Source organism: Mugil cephalus, chromosome 10 (assembly GCF_022458985.1).
Source record: "Mugil cephalus isolate CIBA_MC_2020 chromosome 10, CIBA_Mcephalus_1.1, whole genome shotgun sequence".
Classification (NCBI taxonomy): domain Eukaryota; kingdom Metazoa; phylum Chordata; class Actinopteri; order Mugiliformes; family Mugilidae; genus Mugil; species Mugil cephalus.
Genome location: NC_061779.1, coordinates 3,569,609 through 3,584,901, shown reverse-complemented (window position 1 = coordinate 3,584,901; position 15,293 = coordinate 3,569,609). Strand labels below are relative to the sequence as shown.

General features: G+C 41.5%; 2 protein-coding genes across 4 annotated transcripts in view; both read right to left on the bottom strand.

The window, feature by feature from the left end:
* Positions 1 to 68: 68 nt before the first annotated feature.
* mlc1 (modulator of VRAC current 1) lies at positions 69 to 5,003 on the bottom strand. Of its 2 annotated transcripts, none has more exons than XM_047595322.1 (12): positions 4,822 to 5,003; positions 4,283 to 4,558; positions 3,194 to 3,283; positions 2,955 to 3,008; positions 2,752 to 2,853; positions 2,563 to 2,664; positions 2,379 to 2,444; positions 2,181 to 2,297; positions 2,045 to 2,101; positions 1,191 to 1,313; positions 863 to 1,024; positions 69 to 627 (listed from the first exon to the last, which is right to left on the bottom strand). In XM_047595322.1, exons 2-12 carry the CDS (start codon positions 4,538 to 4,540, stop codon positions 547 to 549), a joined length of 1,212 nt encoding a protein of 403 aa, XP_047451278.1. In that variant the 5' UTR covers positions 4,541 to 4,558; positions 4,822 to 5,003; the 3' UTR covers positions 69 to 546. The 2 variants fall into 2 exon arrangements, with proteins under 2 accessions (XP_047451278.1, XP_047451277.1); XM_047595321.1 differs by having other exon boundaries at positions 4,283 to 4,583; positions 4,822 to 5,000.
* A 2,902-nt stretch (positions 5,004 to 7,905) lies between these two features.
* btbd11b (BTB (POZ) domain containing 11b) overlaps positions 7,906 to 15,293 on the bottom strand; it is a 76,351-nt gene continuing 68,963 nt past the window's right edge. For both annotated transcript variants that reach the window (XM_047597464.1, XM_047597463.1), the window contains 8 exons: positions 14,198 to 14,418; positions 13,216 to 13,394; positions 11,825 to 11,930; positions 10,656 to 10,758; positions 10,232 to 10,313; positions 10,058 to 10,126; positions 9,787 to 9,900; positions 7,906 to 9,219 (listed from right to left, as the gene is read on the bottom strand). In XM_047597464.1, coding sequence (XP_047453420.1) covers positions 9,010 to 9,219; positions 9,787 to 9,900; positions 10,058 to 10,126; positions 10,232 to 10,313; positions 10,656 to 10,758; positions 11,825 to 11,930; positions 13,216 to 13,394; positions 14,198 to 14,418 — 1,084 coding nt within the window. In that variant the 3' untranslated portion in view covers positions 7,906 to 9,009. The remainder of the gene's footprint in view (positions 9,220 to 9,786; positions 9,901 to 10,057; positions 10,127 to 10,231; positions 10,314 to 10,655; positions 10,759 to 11,824; positions 11,931 to 13,215; positions 13,395 to 14,197; positions 14,419 to 15,293) is intronic.

Sequence of the window (15,293 nt, the reverse complement as noted above, 5' to 3'; positions counted from 1 at the left end):
TATTTTGTAAGTACTATTGTGCAAGAGGACACAAACAGGTCTGTAGAGACAAATTAACTATTTGGATCTATTTTTTTTTTGTAAACTCACCAGAGCACTGGGTGCAACATTAAAAAAGGGATATTATTTTATAGATTTCTGTTTTACGGGATGCAATTTTTGTTTATAACCGCATCATCCTTTAAATCCAGAATTACATTCTTTTTGTTTGAAGGCATCATAAACTGCATTCCTCTAATGATGATTCTACGTCATAGCCTCGGTGCCCTGGTCAAACACACATCTTCGCTGTAGTTAGCAGGAAACGATGACAAAGTTACGTAAATCACACGTGGAACCAAAGTGCTCAAAGCATTATCTATGCAAATATCTTCATATTTTGTTCTTGATTGAAGTCTCTCCTTTCCTCTTTCTGCATTTTCGTCTTCTAATATTGCTTTTCTCTGGATTGTACTGGATTGTAGCTGTGCTTACAGCTTACAGAGATTGTTCTATCCCTCCTCTTCCACGGTTCTCAGCAAACCTCCATGCGTACTATGTCACAGTTCACTGAGCCATTTGGACCACAACGGCCTTCCAGGCTCTGTCTTTGTCAAAATCCTGCAGCGTTCCATTGGATGCTCTGTGCTGATGGGACAAAAAGGGGAAAGTAACAAAAACCTTTAAATAACTTGTGTGTGAGGGAAAGCAGCATTTTGCATGCACTGCATAATTAGCTCATTACTTTGTTCAAAAGTCTTTTACATGTGCTGGTGAGAACAGACGTTTCACCTCTGCAGCCTCTCGTTAGAAACTGAGAGAACTGACGAGGAGAAAACTAAAGAGGCAGAGACATTTTCATCCACTTCTCCTCTGGCCGTACCTCACAGTAATGTGTTGAGGTCTGCATGCCGTCATCGCACTCTGGAGCCCCCATGCGGAGCTGACTCTTGTAGGTCGCACAGTGCACCACGGTGGCTGAAGTAAGAACTGCTTGCACCAGGAGCAACACCATCAGAATCAACAGCAGGATGTCGTAGGATTGCTGGAACACACAGACACACGGATGCGGGTTTCCACTGAAAGTCTCAATGAGTCACTTTAACATATGTTTCTCATTCGGCTAGAGGTCAAGGTTGGATAGACAGGGCTTCTTAGATATTCTGCACATAGCACACAACCGGTACAGAGCCTCACTTCATTAAACTCACCTTGGCGGTGGGCACATCATGAAGGAAAATTTCAATGAAGCTGATCACACTGCAAGAGAGGAAGCCAGAGGCTGAAAAGAGCAGGGGAGACGTCACGCTGCTGATGGCAATCAGCACCTCCACCTGAGACGGACCAGAAAGAGAAAGAAAAATAAGATTAAAAAGAGCAAGAGAAGAAGACAGGAGCGGAAAGGGGAAATGGAGCTAAGATGTGCAACTGTGAATTTATCTTCCGTCTCGAAGACACTAATCCTAATTAAGTTCCCCAAAGGATTGCAAGTAGCAAAAAGGAAAAACTTTGGGTAGGCAGAATTCATATGTAATATTATGACCAGAAATGTCCCAAAACAGTTGTGACTCATCAGAGAATGAACATGGACCTTCTGGGGGTGTCCTGTGGTGTCTGGAAACACAGTGTTGTTAGTGGGGGGGCCTTTGAGGGGAGGGGTCTCTGTGGATCATCCCTCAAATACTTGATCCGTTTGGGATCTAGTGAATATGGAGGTAAACACCTTGTGCTGTTTTTCATGTTTTTTGAGTTTTTGTGTGTGTGTCTGTGTCCTGCAGGCGACTGGGGATGGCTGCTGCCATCAAAGAGTGTCTTTGCTATGGGTTGGTGGCATCTGATCTGGTCTAGATGGGTGCTACATGTCTAAGTGACATCCACACGAATGCCAGGTCGCTAAGTTTTCCAGCAAAACACTGAATCGTCACAAGATGGTCAATGAAAGGTTTTAATGTTGTGGCTGATCCATGTAAGTAAGTATTTGAATTACACCTGAGCTGAAACCCAGCTCCACAATATGTGTCTGGTTGATCCCCTTGCATTGACATGAACTTTACCCTGTACTCACCAGGCATTTGTTGGGGTACTCTGACACAACGTGACTGGCAATAGCACTGGGAAAACACTGCAAAAGATGCAAAGTTCATGTGGTCAGGGAAGTAACCGAGTGAGGCGTCATTTTTGCAAAAACTAAAAGCTCTCACAGCAACGAGGATCCAGAAAAAAGTCACAGACAAGTAAGGGCCAGGCAGCAAAGCGTCCATGTTCAGCGCGATAATTCCTCCAAAAACAGCCGAGATTCCCACTATCACCTCGATCACCTGTCGGGGTCATTCATCAGTGTTTCGTAATAGGACCAGACTCGAGCTTCACATGCAGTAAAACCTAAAAACTGTACTCACAGAATATGCCTTGAGGAGACGAGTGGGGAACACTGCAGGTTTAATAACCACGGGCCTGTCACAGGGCTAGAAGATGGATGGAAAGATTCAGAGGGGTTATGACGGAGGAATGAAAAAGCTAAGGGGGTGGAGGGAGAGAGGCATCACAAAAGGAGGGGGGCAAAACAAAGTAAATCACGCTCACCTTCCTGTGACAGCAGCAGTCCTCTGCAGAGCGGGCCGACATGATGACGGTGCTGGCCATGAATACCTCCAGCACAATCATCAAGATGAGGTTAAAGTTGATCTAAGAACGGAGGAGGAACGTGAATGGGACAATAACGCTACATTTTGAACAAGCCTTTTCCTTTTCTACGAACTAAGGTGGATTTACATTAACAGCAGAGGGGTTCAAGACCAGTTTACAACCGAACCAAACCAGGCACGTGGTCGTCACAGCAAACGTTGACACGTAGAGCACCTGGAAGTCTGACACCTTTAAAGAAATCCACGAAACTTTCGTTAGCATCAATCTTCCCCACATCCATTAGAGCATAATTATCTCTTCCGTCTTTAATGGGCTCATTGTTTACTCACTGCAACATGTCTGTTCTTGGCAATAGCGAAACTAGCTATCGCTGCAGGGATGCCCTGTGAAGAACATCAACAAATGAGCTGCTGCATTTTCCTATTTAGCAGACGCTGCGTCTAATTTATGTGTCGCCGCCGCTGCTGTTTTGACACGACAATCTAATACAAACAACGCGTGCAAACTCATTAAGGGAGCGGCGGTGTTGGTGAATGAAGGTGACCGTGCGCGCATGGCGGCCACTCACAGAGCCGGCGGCGCAGCGCAGGTAGTCCATGGCAACAGGAAACACGTTCCCCAGGTACAGGGAGAAACCAGACGTGATGAGGAGACTGCCCTGAGGATTGACACACACATTGAACAGGTGAGACTGCACAACAGATTCCTCCACACACATGTATGCCTCGGGCACACACCAGTCTCAGGATGAGTTGGTGATGCTCAGTCAAAGAGGAATCCCAGAATATATTCACTCAGAGATGAAGTACTCACAGATCCTCAGGCTCGATTGTTCTGAAGGTTTCAACCACAAGGCCCTAAACTCTGGACCAGACTACCTGAGGGTCTTAGGAAATCTGTTTAAACCTTCAAATGAAATCTTAAGAGCCACATTTGTACCATCGCTTTCACTTGAAATGTGTTTTATCAGGCTTTTTTATTATTATTCATGCTTTTATTTTGCATGTTTTTATTAGGATTTTTATTATTCAAGCTTTTGTTTTGCTCGTGGGTCATTAAAGTCTGTCTAATTCTACGTCTATTCATGCTTTTGTTTTTTTTTCTTTCTTTTTTTAGTTTAGTTTTTTTTTAGTTTTAGTTTAGTTTTAGAACACTCCAGTATTTCTTTCTTTCTTTTTTGTATTGAAATGTAATGTTAAACGCCTCATTTTACTCTGAAATGAAACAAACTACTTTTTAAGTTATATTCTAATGAAATTCCATGACTTTGGACTCATCACAGTTACCATCTTTGTCTAATTTAACATGTGAACACACTTGTGACATTCTTTCAAAAATGTAAATCAAATATTTTGATGTATTTTGAGAGTACTTCCCAGAAATGTGTCTTTTTAGTAGCTTTCCATCTTGTTTTTTATCCTGCAGTAGTTCTGGTAGAGCTTGGATTAAAGTTTTGGGTCATTTTCATGTAGGATGAAGCTCTGACCAACTATTATTATTAATAATTTATTTACTCCCACCCAGAATGTTAATCCTCTGCTTGAATGTGGAAGCACAAAACAAGATTTTTTTCATGACACACTAATTCATCAAATGAGTGTGTCATGTAGCACATGGGTAAAATCCTGTAATGTGCCTCCATTGCAAATCTCCTCACCCCTATGAGGACACTGTAGAGCCAGGCCCTGTAGCTGAAGCAGGGATGCTTTAGAGGCTCCGGCTGGGCCAGCTGCAGGTCACTGGCCCTCACGTCCACCGTGTAGCTGTCCCGCTCGGGCCTATCCCTGTCCCCTCGGTCTGACCTTCTGTCAGACCCCCTGTCGCTCCGTCGTCCCAGCGTCCCGCTCCCTCTCTCCAAAGTGGACATGTGGCTGTAGGTGAACTCCTCCCTGGCTGACATCTCCTCGCGCTGCATCTCTGAAACGGACGGCGTCTGTGAAGGGATGGAAAAACACCCTCTGGGAAAGGAAAAAGGAAAAGATGTCGAACTCATGACGTGAAAACTGCCTCGTTCACGTCTGCCCTTTAGCTTTTTCCAACATGTTTCTTTACTATTATTACAACCAACAAGAATTTATTTGAAAACTGAGACCCGATTGAGGTCATGCATTATAACAAAAGCAACTCCATCCTCCTCGTCTGCGCCAGCCAAGAGAATGACACTCATTTCCACTTCTCCGTCCCGTCCGCACTCACCTATTGTCGCGTCCCTCGCAGGAATCTCCACAGTTTTCTCCCAGCAGAAAGTTATCCTTCACACAAATGTGCTCAAATCTCCGCCTAGAAGACAGCTCATGTTTGTCCGCGGCTCCTCCTGCTCCCCATATCTCTCCCTCACGCCTAACACTCCCTCTCACCCCTGTCCCCTCCTCTTTCCCTCTTTTGCCTTCTTTCCCCTGTTGCACGAGGTTACTCAGAAACAGTTCTGAAAAGTTTTTTTTTTTTTTTTTTTTGAGGCCTTCAAAGCGTGGAGCTAAAACACATGGCTCTTGTGCTGCCAGCCTGCTCTGTGCCAAAGGGAGAGCGCTTGTGCATGACAACAAGGGGGGAGAGAGGGAAGGGGGGAGGCAAAGGGGCTCGCGCTGGGGGCAGAGTTAGTAGGGCAAACACCCTTTTTACCCTCCCATTTGTTCAGGCACACAGACACACAACACGGACATGCGCTTGCAACACACTCGCAAAACTTTTAGAAGTGAGCACGTAACAACAGACGCGCATTGTGCGTGTGTGTGGGTACAGAAATTCCACTTAAGATAAAAGAGAAATTCAGACAAACTCTTTCAGGTTTACAAATTGTTGCGTTTTGATCTGAATGTGTCCCCTTGTGGTGCTTCCCCTCCCTGCTTTGCTCGGTGTTACTCGGTGTTTTACTTGCAGTTCACAGCCCATTAAATTAAGATGCCCAGCAGTGCTTTAGAAAACGGGGCAACAGAGACGTTTCCACGGCTTAATCCCACAGCGTCCCTGCCTGACACATGGAATCTGACGACGGATAATTTCTTCTTCAAATGAGAATCCCTCCTCGCCCGGTGAGTGGATCCCACGGGGTGATGCGCTTGTGTGTGAATAATAATAATGCACACATGTACGTGTGCACCTCAGGATTCCGTTCAGTCTTTAACACAGCAGAGCATTCTCAGCTCCACATTGTTCCTGGGCGGCGGTAACCATGGCGACTCCTTAACAACTGCTGTCACCCCCGTCCCTCGCCGTTCTGATGTCTCCCCCCAACACACACACATACTGCGAATACCATGCACACTCAAAGAGAAAGAAGTGTTTTGCTACAGTCTCTTGAGACATTAAGTAGGATCCGAGGAGCGCTGATTGGATGTGACAATAACTGACTATTAGTATCATATTAAACCCAATATTTTTGACTGAAAGTTTACCATTTCGAAAACTCGTCCAGTCAAACAAATCCTTCATCATTTGTGACATTTATGTCACATAAGAAAAGAGACAGGGTTATATTTCACCGGCTGGCAAAGAGCCCGGATCTGGCGGCAAAGCGAATCTCTTGACAGTTATTCTTTATTCAATATGCACGTCTGCTTGAGAGGTGGGAGAGGAAAACTCTTCAGCTGTGTCTTATTGACAGCAGCAGCAGCAGCAGCAGAGTGACCACACACATCCACACACATTGTCTTCCCTGCTCTGCTTTGGTCTTCTTTTGCACAAGAGTGGGCATAAAAAGAAATATTCTAGATGATTTGAAATACGCTATTTTTTTCGTGGTTTACCAGACACATTAAGGTGTATTTACACAAAATATCGACATCAGATCGGTATCGCCGATACCAGCATGAATTTTACTCGATCGTAAAGGAAATCGGTGGTATTGAACATCACTAGCATACATCATCTTGCCCATAAGTTTTCAACAGGGGGTCCGCGACCCCACTGCAGTGATGTCGCAATAATCTTTGGTTGATTAGACATTTTTATTTTATATATATATTTTTTTATAATTTTCCTATACAAATTTAAATTTCTTTAAACACATATGAATCCAACATAATTTAGTAAAGGGATAAGAGATAGTTTAATATGGAAAGCAAAATGATAATAATAATAATGTATATTTATAAATGGCACTGGGAGTTTAATATAGAACACATATAGTAGGTAGGGGGTCACTACCTAATCTCTCCATCAGTTTGGGGTCCTTGGCCTGAAAAACATTGAAGACCTCTGATCAAGCCTATTGCTGACAAGAGTGGCCTCGCTAGCTCAGTTTTTATGGGGTTAAATTAAATAATCTGCACCATGTAGCCTAATGATCGAGAAACCGAAATGAAAGACACTTTCTGACAAAATGTTTGTAGAATAAAAATAAGAGGACTAATCTCATTTATAGTGATTAAACTTCACTTTTGCTTCCCATTTATTTGTTATTTGAGAATCAGATGAGTCGGGCACAAGCATGCACTGGTTTTTGTGTTAGCCTGCTAGCTTACCACCTCTCTTTAGCTAAACATGCCTTAGAAGGTTCTAGTATGCTAAAATACTTAATTTTAACTATTTGAGGTTTTAAAGACTGTTAGCTTGCTCTGTGGCCATCGATCCAGAGCTTTTAAGAAACTCAAAAAGCCGTAAACATGTTAATTATCCTTAAATTGTGCAGTATGCTGACAATAATTGCAACAGTAGCTTAATTATTTTAGCTAGAAAGCTAACAAAAGCTGCTAACAAGCTGCTTCCTGTTTGCTATATAGTGAACTAGCTTAGCTGTCCACCATTTTGTTTGAATGAAATTAAGAGAGAATGCATAATATTTTTGTTCAAACCCTCAAGCATTCCACAAAAGAATGAAAAGTATACCATGCATATTAGAGTATTTTTGATTTATGTAGAGCTCACTATTTAGGAGATATTTTTCAGACTTGGCCAGAATGTGTTAACAGATAACAACTGAGAGGCTTGACTTTATGAACAAAAAACACACAAAAAAAGGCTAATATGACTTTGCACAACTTAAAATTAGTTGCTAAGCAATTTTAATTTGCTGGTGCTAATTCAAAAGCTTTAATGTGAAAAAGGGAAATCAGTGTTTTCTATGATTAAGGATGGTTTTGTTTGTCTGTACTGATGTGTGTTGCTGTGTGTACTGATGTGGGTGTTGAATTAAACCACCTCCCAGCTGAGAAATGACCTTTGCGGAAAAATAAAAAAATAAAAGAGGGCAGCTTTCAAAATCTTACATGAAACTGAATTCTAGATGAGCTCTTGGAGTATTTTTTTCTTCTTTTGAGTGACAGACTGCACCAGATGCAAAGAGCAAATTCATAGCCTTCTTTATATTGATCTTTATAGAGGAAAGATCACACATACACGTCATGTGGTTTCACAATCGCTGGAAAAAACAAAAAAACAAACAAAAAAAAAAAACGACTCACAGCGACCGACATCATGTTCTCAGTTCAGGACTAAACAGGACCTGGAGCCTCTCACGCAAAAAACATCATTTGACTGCGACACGTTTCTAGTGACCCATGCTGACGACAAAACTATTCTCAAGTGTGAATGCAATCTTCCGACGGTTCTGACAAAACAAACAAACAAAAAAACAAAACAAGTCATCCTTCTGACATGCAACATTTACACATAGATATTAATGAGCTTTTGAGTTTTTACAGCATTATCCAACAGTAAGACACGTGAGAAAACATCTGCGGATATATACATTAACTTACATTATTAATAGCTCTGTTTTGTTTTTTTGTTTTTTTATCAACAATATTTACACAGCAGTGGAGGAACGACGGGTCCTCTCTTCCACCCAAAGTCACATGCTTCAGCCCCGTTACAGTTTCTAGTCAGATGTTCATCTTGTTTGGCTATAAAGAGCAATCCGGTCTCAGTGACTGACAAATATACAAATTCATTTCTCTGTACAGGTTTAAATGTTTAAGCAAATAATCACAACATGAGACAGCAGACAGTCGTCCTCACATCCAGGGACAAACCAATGGCTTACAATGTGATGCTGAGGTTCTTAAAGCTCTCAGATAAACTGGGCTACGTGTTCAGGTTCTCTGAGTCTTGTGGTTGGTTTCATTTCCGTGTTCCCACTTGATCCAATTCGCTCAGCGTGTAATCGATTGTTCTACTTCGATGATAAATTCTTTGCTGGACATTGTAACGATAATATATTGGCAAATTGTGGCATAATACAGCTGTCTTAAAACAGTCATGTTAGTAGACATACAGTACATCGACGAGGCAGCCACACTTGTAAACCACCTGTGCTAAAATAACAAGAAGCGTATTAGCAATCGATGAGCTTCACAGAGACAAAGGTCATAACTGGACGCTCTTGTTTGTCCTCTTTCGCTAAAAGATAATCCGTCATCCATCGTGTCTCGCTCAGCGATCCAGAGTTCAGACAATGGACCCCTTGGAGGAGGACAAGTGGATGGACTGGATGCGGACAGCCAGAGTTTTCTCCAGGTCCTGCAGGATGTCACAGCCGGGGCTGTCCGGAGGCGCGTCGTACAGCAGCAGTTTGAAAGACTCCAGCTCGATGAGGATTACCATGTTTTTCAGGAAGTAGCCCACTATGTAGGACGCAAGGTCTGGAGCGTCAAGAAACTGGGAAGAAGAAAAGGAAGTGGGGAGTATTCAGGGTTCCTACACATTTGAGATTTGAAAATTCCATACTTTTTCCAGACCCTAATTTCCCCCAAAAAAACAAATAAATTTTTTATAATTTATATAAATTATAGAATTAATTGTCTGTTTTTATTTATGTGAATATATATGCCATTATTTCATCAAATAATTTCCTATATTTCATATAGCTAGGTAATGTAGCTCCTACAAATAATTAAGATCAAACCAGATCCAAAGATCAATTCAGTGCACGTTTTTTTTTGTTTTTTCTTTGCAGGTTGCACATGAATCATCTACTGTGTGCTCTCACATAAACACTTAGGCTGTGCTGCCAAGTGCCTTATTGATTTATTTCTTTTCTTTTTTTCTTTTTTTTTTTTTAGCTATTCATAATTTTATGTTTTACAAAATTGAACAGTGGTAACAGACTTGGAAACATGAATATTTTGCCCTAAACCTATAAAATCTAATTTTATACTTCCCTAGGAACCTGCTGTCTAGTTACAGTTAATACTGAGGGTGCGTTAATCCTGCTCCTTTTCATACCTTGGTGTGGTTGTAGATCTCAACACATGTTTCCGTGTTGATGTTCTTGGAGCAGATAATCTCACAGTGCCTCTGCAGAGCTTCCAGCTGGAAGAACTTGGCAGCAGAGAGAAGCTGAAAAAAAAAAAAAAAAAAAAAAACACATTTGTATAATTATTACTGAAAAGCACTGGTGGTTCTACACATTTTCATTTTTAGTGCAAACTCCAGCTTTGAGAAGTTTATAATAAAACTGTTAATATTTCCAGTAAAAGCTGTATAATGACCCAACCTCCATAACATCAGTGTTCCTGATGTGCAGAGCGTCTGTGCCTCCACAGTACAGGTACTGCATCACCAGCTGAAAAGGCAAATATTGCACAGCGTCCATAAGTAGAGAAACCTTCACTTATAAAGGAGGCAGCACGAATATCTAGGATTTAACTCTTCAATTTAATGTCATTACCTGAAATATGTGATATTTGACATTGCTGATTTCAATGCATGTGTTTTCTCCACAAGGTCTGTTTGCTAGAAGAGTTTTGAACCTTGAGAGAAAAAAGAGAGAGATGTAAAAAGAGAGAAATCCCTGACTGACTGACTGACTGACTGAATGGGAATAAGCCTTATTAATATAGAGCAGCATACGACCTAGCACAGAGAAAGAGAGCAAAATAAGATAATACTCTCTGAGGACGTAACTGAATGACGTATCCTTTGACCATAATCCTTTTATGACACGATCGATAACTGCTTACCCATGCAGCATAACAAAGAAATTGACGTCCTGTCAGGATCCCACAGGGAGTTAAGAAACACTTTATAGATTATACCATCATATATCAGCACATTAATACATCACGCTCACACTAAAAAAATGATGCCTGTACCTGTTGGAAGCTGTGAAGAGCAGGACTTTGTGTGCGTAGAAAGGTTTCCCTTCTACCAAAAAGGTCACGTCAGACATTTCTTTATTGTTCAGGAAGTGAGGATCTGAAAGACAAACGCCCAGAAAAACTTGATGTTTTTCTGATGATCAAAAAAAAAAGAAAAGAAAAAGAAAGAAAGAAAACCAGGGGTGTACACCTTAGCCTTCCTATCCATTCTAGACACATTTTGGCTGCAAATACTCATTTGGTTACATTATCATAATTTCTATTGCAGTGTCTGAACACTAGATGGAGTTGTGTGCACCTTCAATTTCCAGAAAATGCATGAGAATAGAGAACAGTGCTTAATGCTCAATGTTGTATTTTTTACAGTGTTAACCCTCAGGCAACCTTAGGGACATTTTTGTCCATTTGGGCAAAAAAATTCCTCTTAATTTGGCTGTGTTAGTGCATATGGCACAATGTTTTGTATAAAGTCTATCTCACAAATTTTGATATTCAAAAATATTAATAATAATTCTAACAGGTCAACAGAACACTGTTTTTACTACCCTCAACCATGTCCAAAAACTGCTATAAAAACTTAACTAATATTTTTTTCAGATTTTTTCTGCATAAATCTCTTAAACCACTTCAGTACTTTACAAAACTACCACTGTGACTTGAAGTCACTGTTGTTTTTACGAGAAAAAAAAATATGAATAATTAGCTAATTTCCATAAAACTAATGTTGGATGACTGGGGCATTTTTTCAGGTCAGTCTTGGGTGTGATTATCTAAAATATTGACTTGACTGCATTATTATTTCTTGTGTAGATTTTCAAATGTACGACCCTTTTGTAACCTTAGCGAACAAAATTGTCCCATTGACTTCCATTATAACAAAATTTTTTGATCCGTCAGCCATGGTCAATGGTCAAACTGGCATTTAAAGGATAAAAATTCCTCAAAATGATTGGATTTTTTGGTAGTTTTGTAAAGTGCTGAAGTGGTTTAAGAGATTTATAGAGGAAAAAGAAAATGGAAAAAAATAGTTTGTTAAGTTTTTATAGCAGTTTTTGGACATAGTAAGGTTACAAGAGGGTGGCAAATTAAACAGATGCCTTAAGGTTAAAGCAGCCCAGAGTTTACATTCAGCAAAGTAAACTGACAAAGAGAGAGATGCTCACCCAGACGCGATGACTGCTTCCTCTTGATCTCAGCCAGTTTGGGGATGGGATAAGGGCCGTAACACTGGGTGAAGATGGCAGACAGCTGCTGGCTGATGACTTCGTTCTGACAAAACACAAACAGAGTAACAAACCAGGGGTGAGAAGAGCTCACTTCGAATGCGCTCAGCCATCATGCAGACGTCCACACGCGTCAATGCAAGAACGCAAGCACACCTCGCACAATGCTTCAAACAACCCCAAAGCAGTGAGAGTGGTTAAAGTTCTGCAGCCTCACCGGGCTCAGCATTCACTTAGATTCAGCGACTGTTCCAATACGCCTCATGTTCACAGATATATAAATATCTTACCTAGTTGTGACACACACTGTTCCTTAGTGAAAACTGCAATGGGGAAGACAATGACAGGCCAAGGTGCTTTAAGAGTGTGACACTTTTCTGTGTATGTGTGTGAAGTTAAAACTAAGGGATAAAGGATGCGCAACGGTGCAGTACACTACAGGCCCCACGTGTGCAGTCAGTTACTGAAGCACGGCGGCAACAAACAGCTATAAGAGCCACCTATTTCACCAGGAACAAGTGTGCACTTCCTCCTTTTTTCTTTTCTATTCAGACACAATAGGTGGCAGATAGACAGAGAGCGGGCCGAGGGAGCAGACTGTGTGGCAGGGGAAAGATGAACGACCTGTACCTTGATGTCTCTCGTCCTCGTGCAGGCCCCTGAGGCCATCACAGAGATGAGGGTTGCTGGCCTCAATCATAAATCATCCAAGACAAAGACGAGGACTGACACTGCAGCGACCAAACTGAAGCCTAGACACAGTATCTGGGTACGTATAAGGTCCGTATAAATGATATAAATTGTATTTTGTGCAGATGGGAGGGCGGTTATGTAAGTCTCTGTGAGTTTGCTCGTGTGATACTCTGCAGTGTTTCTTTATTCATGTCATCAGTGACAGTACAACTCACAGTGCCAGAAGGGCAATGCTAAGCAAAGGCAACGCGAGTCAAAACAAACAAAGGTGCCAGACTGTACAGTGACGTCCTGCTTTAAGTCTAATATAGCCCACCAAAGGGAATCATCAGCTCAAGTAATGAGGCTTGATCTAATGAGCTGCAACAGAGAGGATTGGGGGCCTATCATAAATCATTATCATTTTAGGTAATTGATATTGAGTAGGCCTCAGGGGCCTGAGTCGGTCTCTGTGAAGCTGATGACTTAACCGTGTAATGGCGATCATAAAAAAAGGACAGGAGGGGCAGGGAAGGATAAGAAGATAAAAAAAAAAAGAGTAAGGGAAGTGGAATATTTTGACCAAATATTTTACTGTACACAATAAGACTTGATAAAACTAATTTTTGAAGTGATTTAATAGGAGACACAGACAGTACCTTGCTGGCTCTGAGGATCTGGAACATGAGAGGCAGGCCGTGAGTGATGAGCTCCATGGTGTACTCTTCCTCCTCAATGCAGCTGAACTCTTTCAGCAGACCCTGGATCAGAGGTCTGCGGTGCTGATGGAAACACGTACGCAGAGACTCCAGCCACGTGTGCAAAGTCCATGGGATCCCTGGGAAATGGTTCCAGACACACACACACACACGAAACACATCAAATTCACACACAAGCAGTGACGCCAGTAACACGTTAGCTTGGTAACTTAGTTACGAGTAGCGTTACTATTTCCAACCCAGTAATCAGATTAAAGTTACTTATCCAAGTTACTGTGTGTTACTGTTTTTCCCATTTTCATGAGTGAAAAGATTTTTGTCTTGGGGAGTGACGTCAAGTACGCGACAAGTCACATTTTTAGCGTGAGGACAACTCATGTGTAATACCACACAGAAACACTAACGTAAACAACAATGGAGGGAGGAGAGAGATGAACCTTTTCTAGCTGGAAATGCAGCCACTATTTTGAGTTTTGCGTCAGCTAGAGAAAACAATATTAAGGTTTCACTGTACTATACTCTGTGTTGGTGACAAAGTCCTCTCTAGCTTCAAAAACACAACATCGAATGTAAAGAGTCGCAGCACGGCACGGTCAAGCTGCACCTAATGCAGGAGGTCCCCCACCACCCTAACCTAACAACAAAAGCATGTCTTTTTTGACAGGAAAAAGTTAAAACTGTTAAAAATGTGCTTCAAATGAAGGCAAAACTAGTGGTAACTAATAAAGTAACTGGTTACTTTCAAAACCAAGTAATCAGTAAAGTAACTGAGTTACTGAAGGAGTTAAACGATAATGTGTTACTCATTTTTTCAAGGTAACTGTGGCAACACTGCAAACGAGGAAGGCGCTACGTGTTCCACGTAGAAGGACATTACGTTAGAAAGTGCATGCATGTGTTTTAATTTTTTAGAGACACCCACCGAGGCTCCGTATGTCTATGGTGATGTCTACATGCCCGTGTTCGGAGCTGTGATACATGGCTTCCTTCAAGGCTTTAAGTTTGGCCTTCCCGGTCCGGATCAAGTCCATCTGAGACGAGCTTCTGCCTTCCAGCTCCGAACCCTCGGCCAGAATCTCCTCCAGGGACAAGACGTCCCCCTTCCCTTTCTCCGTGTGGGACAACAGCTTACGAAACACGTTTCTGTAAGAACAAAGGCACAGAATCAGATTCATTTCAATTATCGGTCTGACTTTGTGTACGTAGTCCAGTATCGCAAGTGGCATTAAATGATAAACTGTCTTTGTGAGTCATGTGACCGTCACTGAGCTGGAGCGATGACTCACTGACGAGCTGAAATGAACTGTCATACAGGTTTTTGCTGCACATGACTGGATTTTAATTAAATAAGAATGATTAGATATGGATGCACTTAGTGTACATACATAAACAAAACACTTGTTCTCCGGAAACAGACACAGGATTGTTATAATACAGTCTAATATATTCAGTGTTAGGGTTTAAACTTGTTCGTACATACAGTAGCTATGACTGTTTTAGCTTCCGTCTCAACAAATACAGCAAGTGAAGTAGACACACTGATACGACTGCACCTGTTTTGCAAAGTGCACAACCAGGTAAAACTCACAGGGAAGAAGTTTTATTCTAAACACCTGCATTTCAGAATATTTTAATAATGCATAATTTATTGGAGAGTTTGCAGAAACACGTGTAATTTGATGCGAAATGAAATGAAAACGGACACATGGTGTTTAATTTCCTTACTTCTATTTGATCACAGCTCTTTTAGAGGAGGGGGGTGGTGTGCTAAATGTGTAGAAATATAAAATCTCCACGAAAATAACCCTGAAAAATTAAGCATTACCAAAAACCATTCTGCACGCGGGTTAACATGAAGCATCTTGGTGAATGTTTATGGCAGATTTAAAGAAATTCCTTCAGAAACATAAGGCCTGAGGTCTGAGGCTGCAGCTGAACATGAGTTAGTTTTGGGAAAATCAATTTTGCGATAACACACAGAATACTTTATTCTGTTAAGTTCATTTATGATGGCTGTG

What these genes read in the sequence shown, in the direction of transcription:
- mlc1 (XM_047595322.1), bottom strand. Translation starts at nt 4,540, where the DNA reads ATGCAGCGCGAGGAGATGTCAGCCAGGGAGGAGTTCACCTACAGCCAC. An exon ending in TGCGCTGCGCCGCCGGCTCT is followed by an intron (nt 3,009 to 3,193) that starts GTGAGTGGCCGC and finishes TGTTCTTCACAG; the next exon opens with GGCATCCCTGCAGCGATAGC. An exon ending in CCAAGAACAGACATGTTGCA is followed by an intron (nt 2,854 to 2,954) that starts GTGAGTAAACAA and finishes ATTTCTTTAAAG; the next exon opens with GTGTCAGACTTCCAGGTGCT.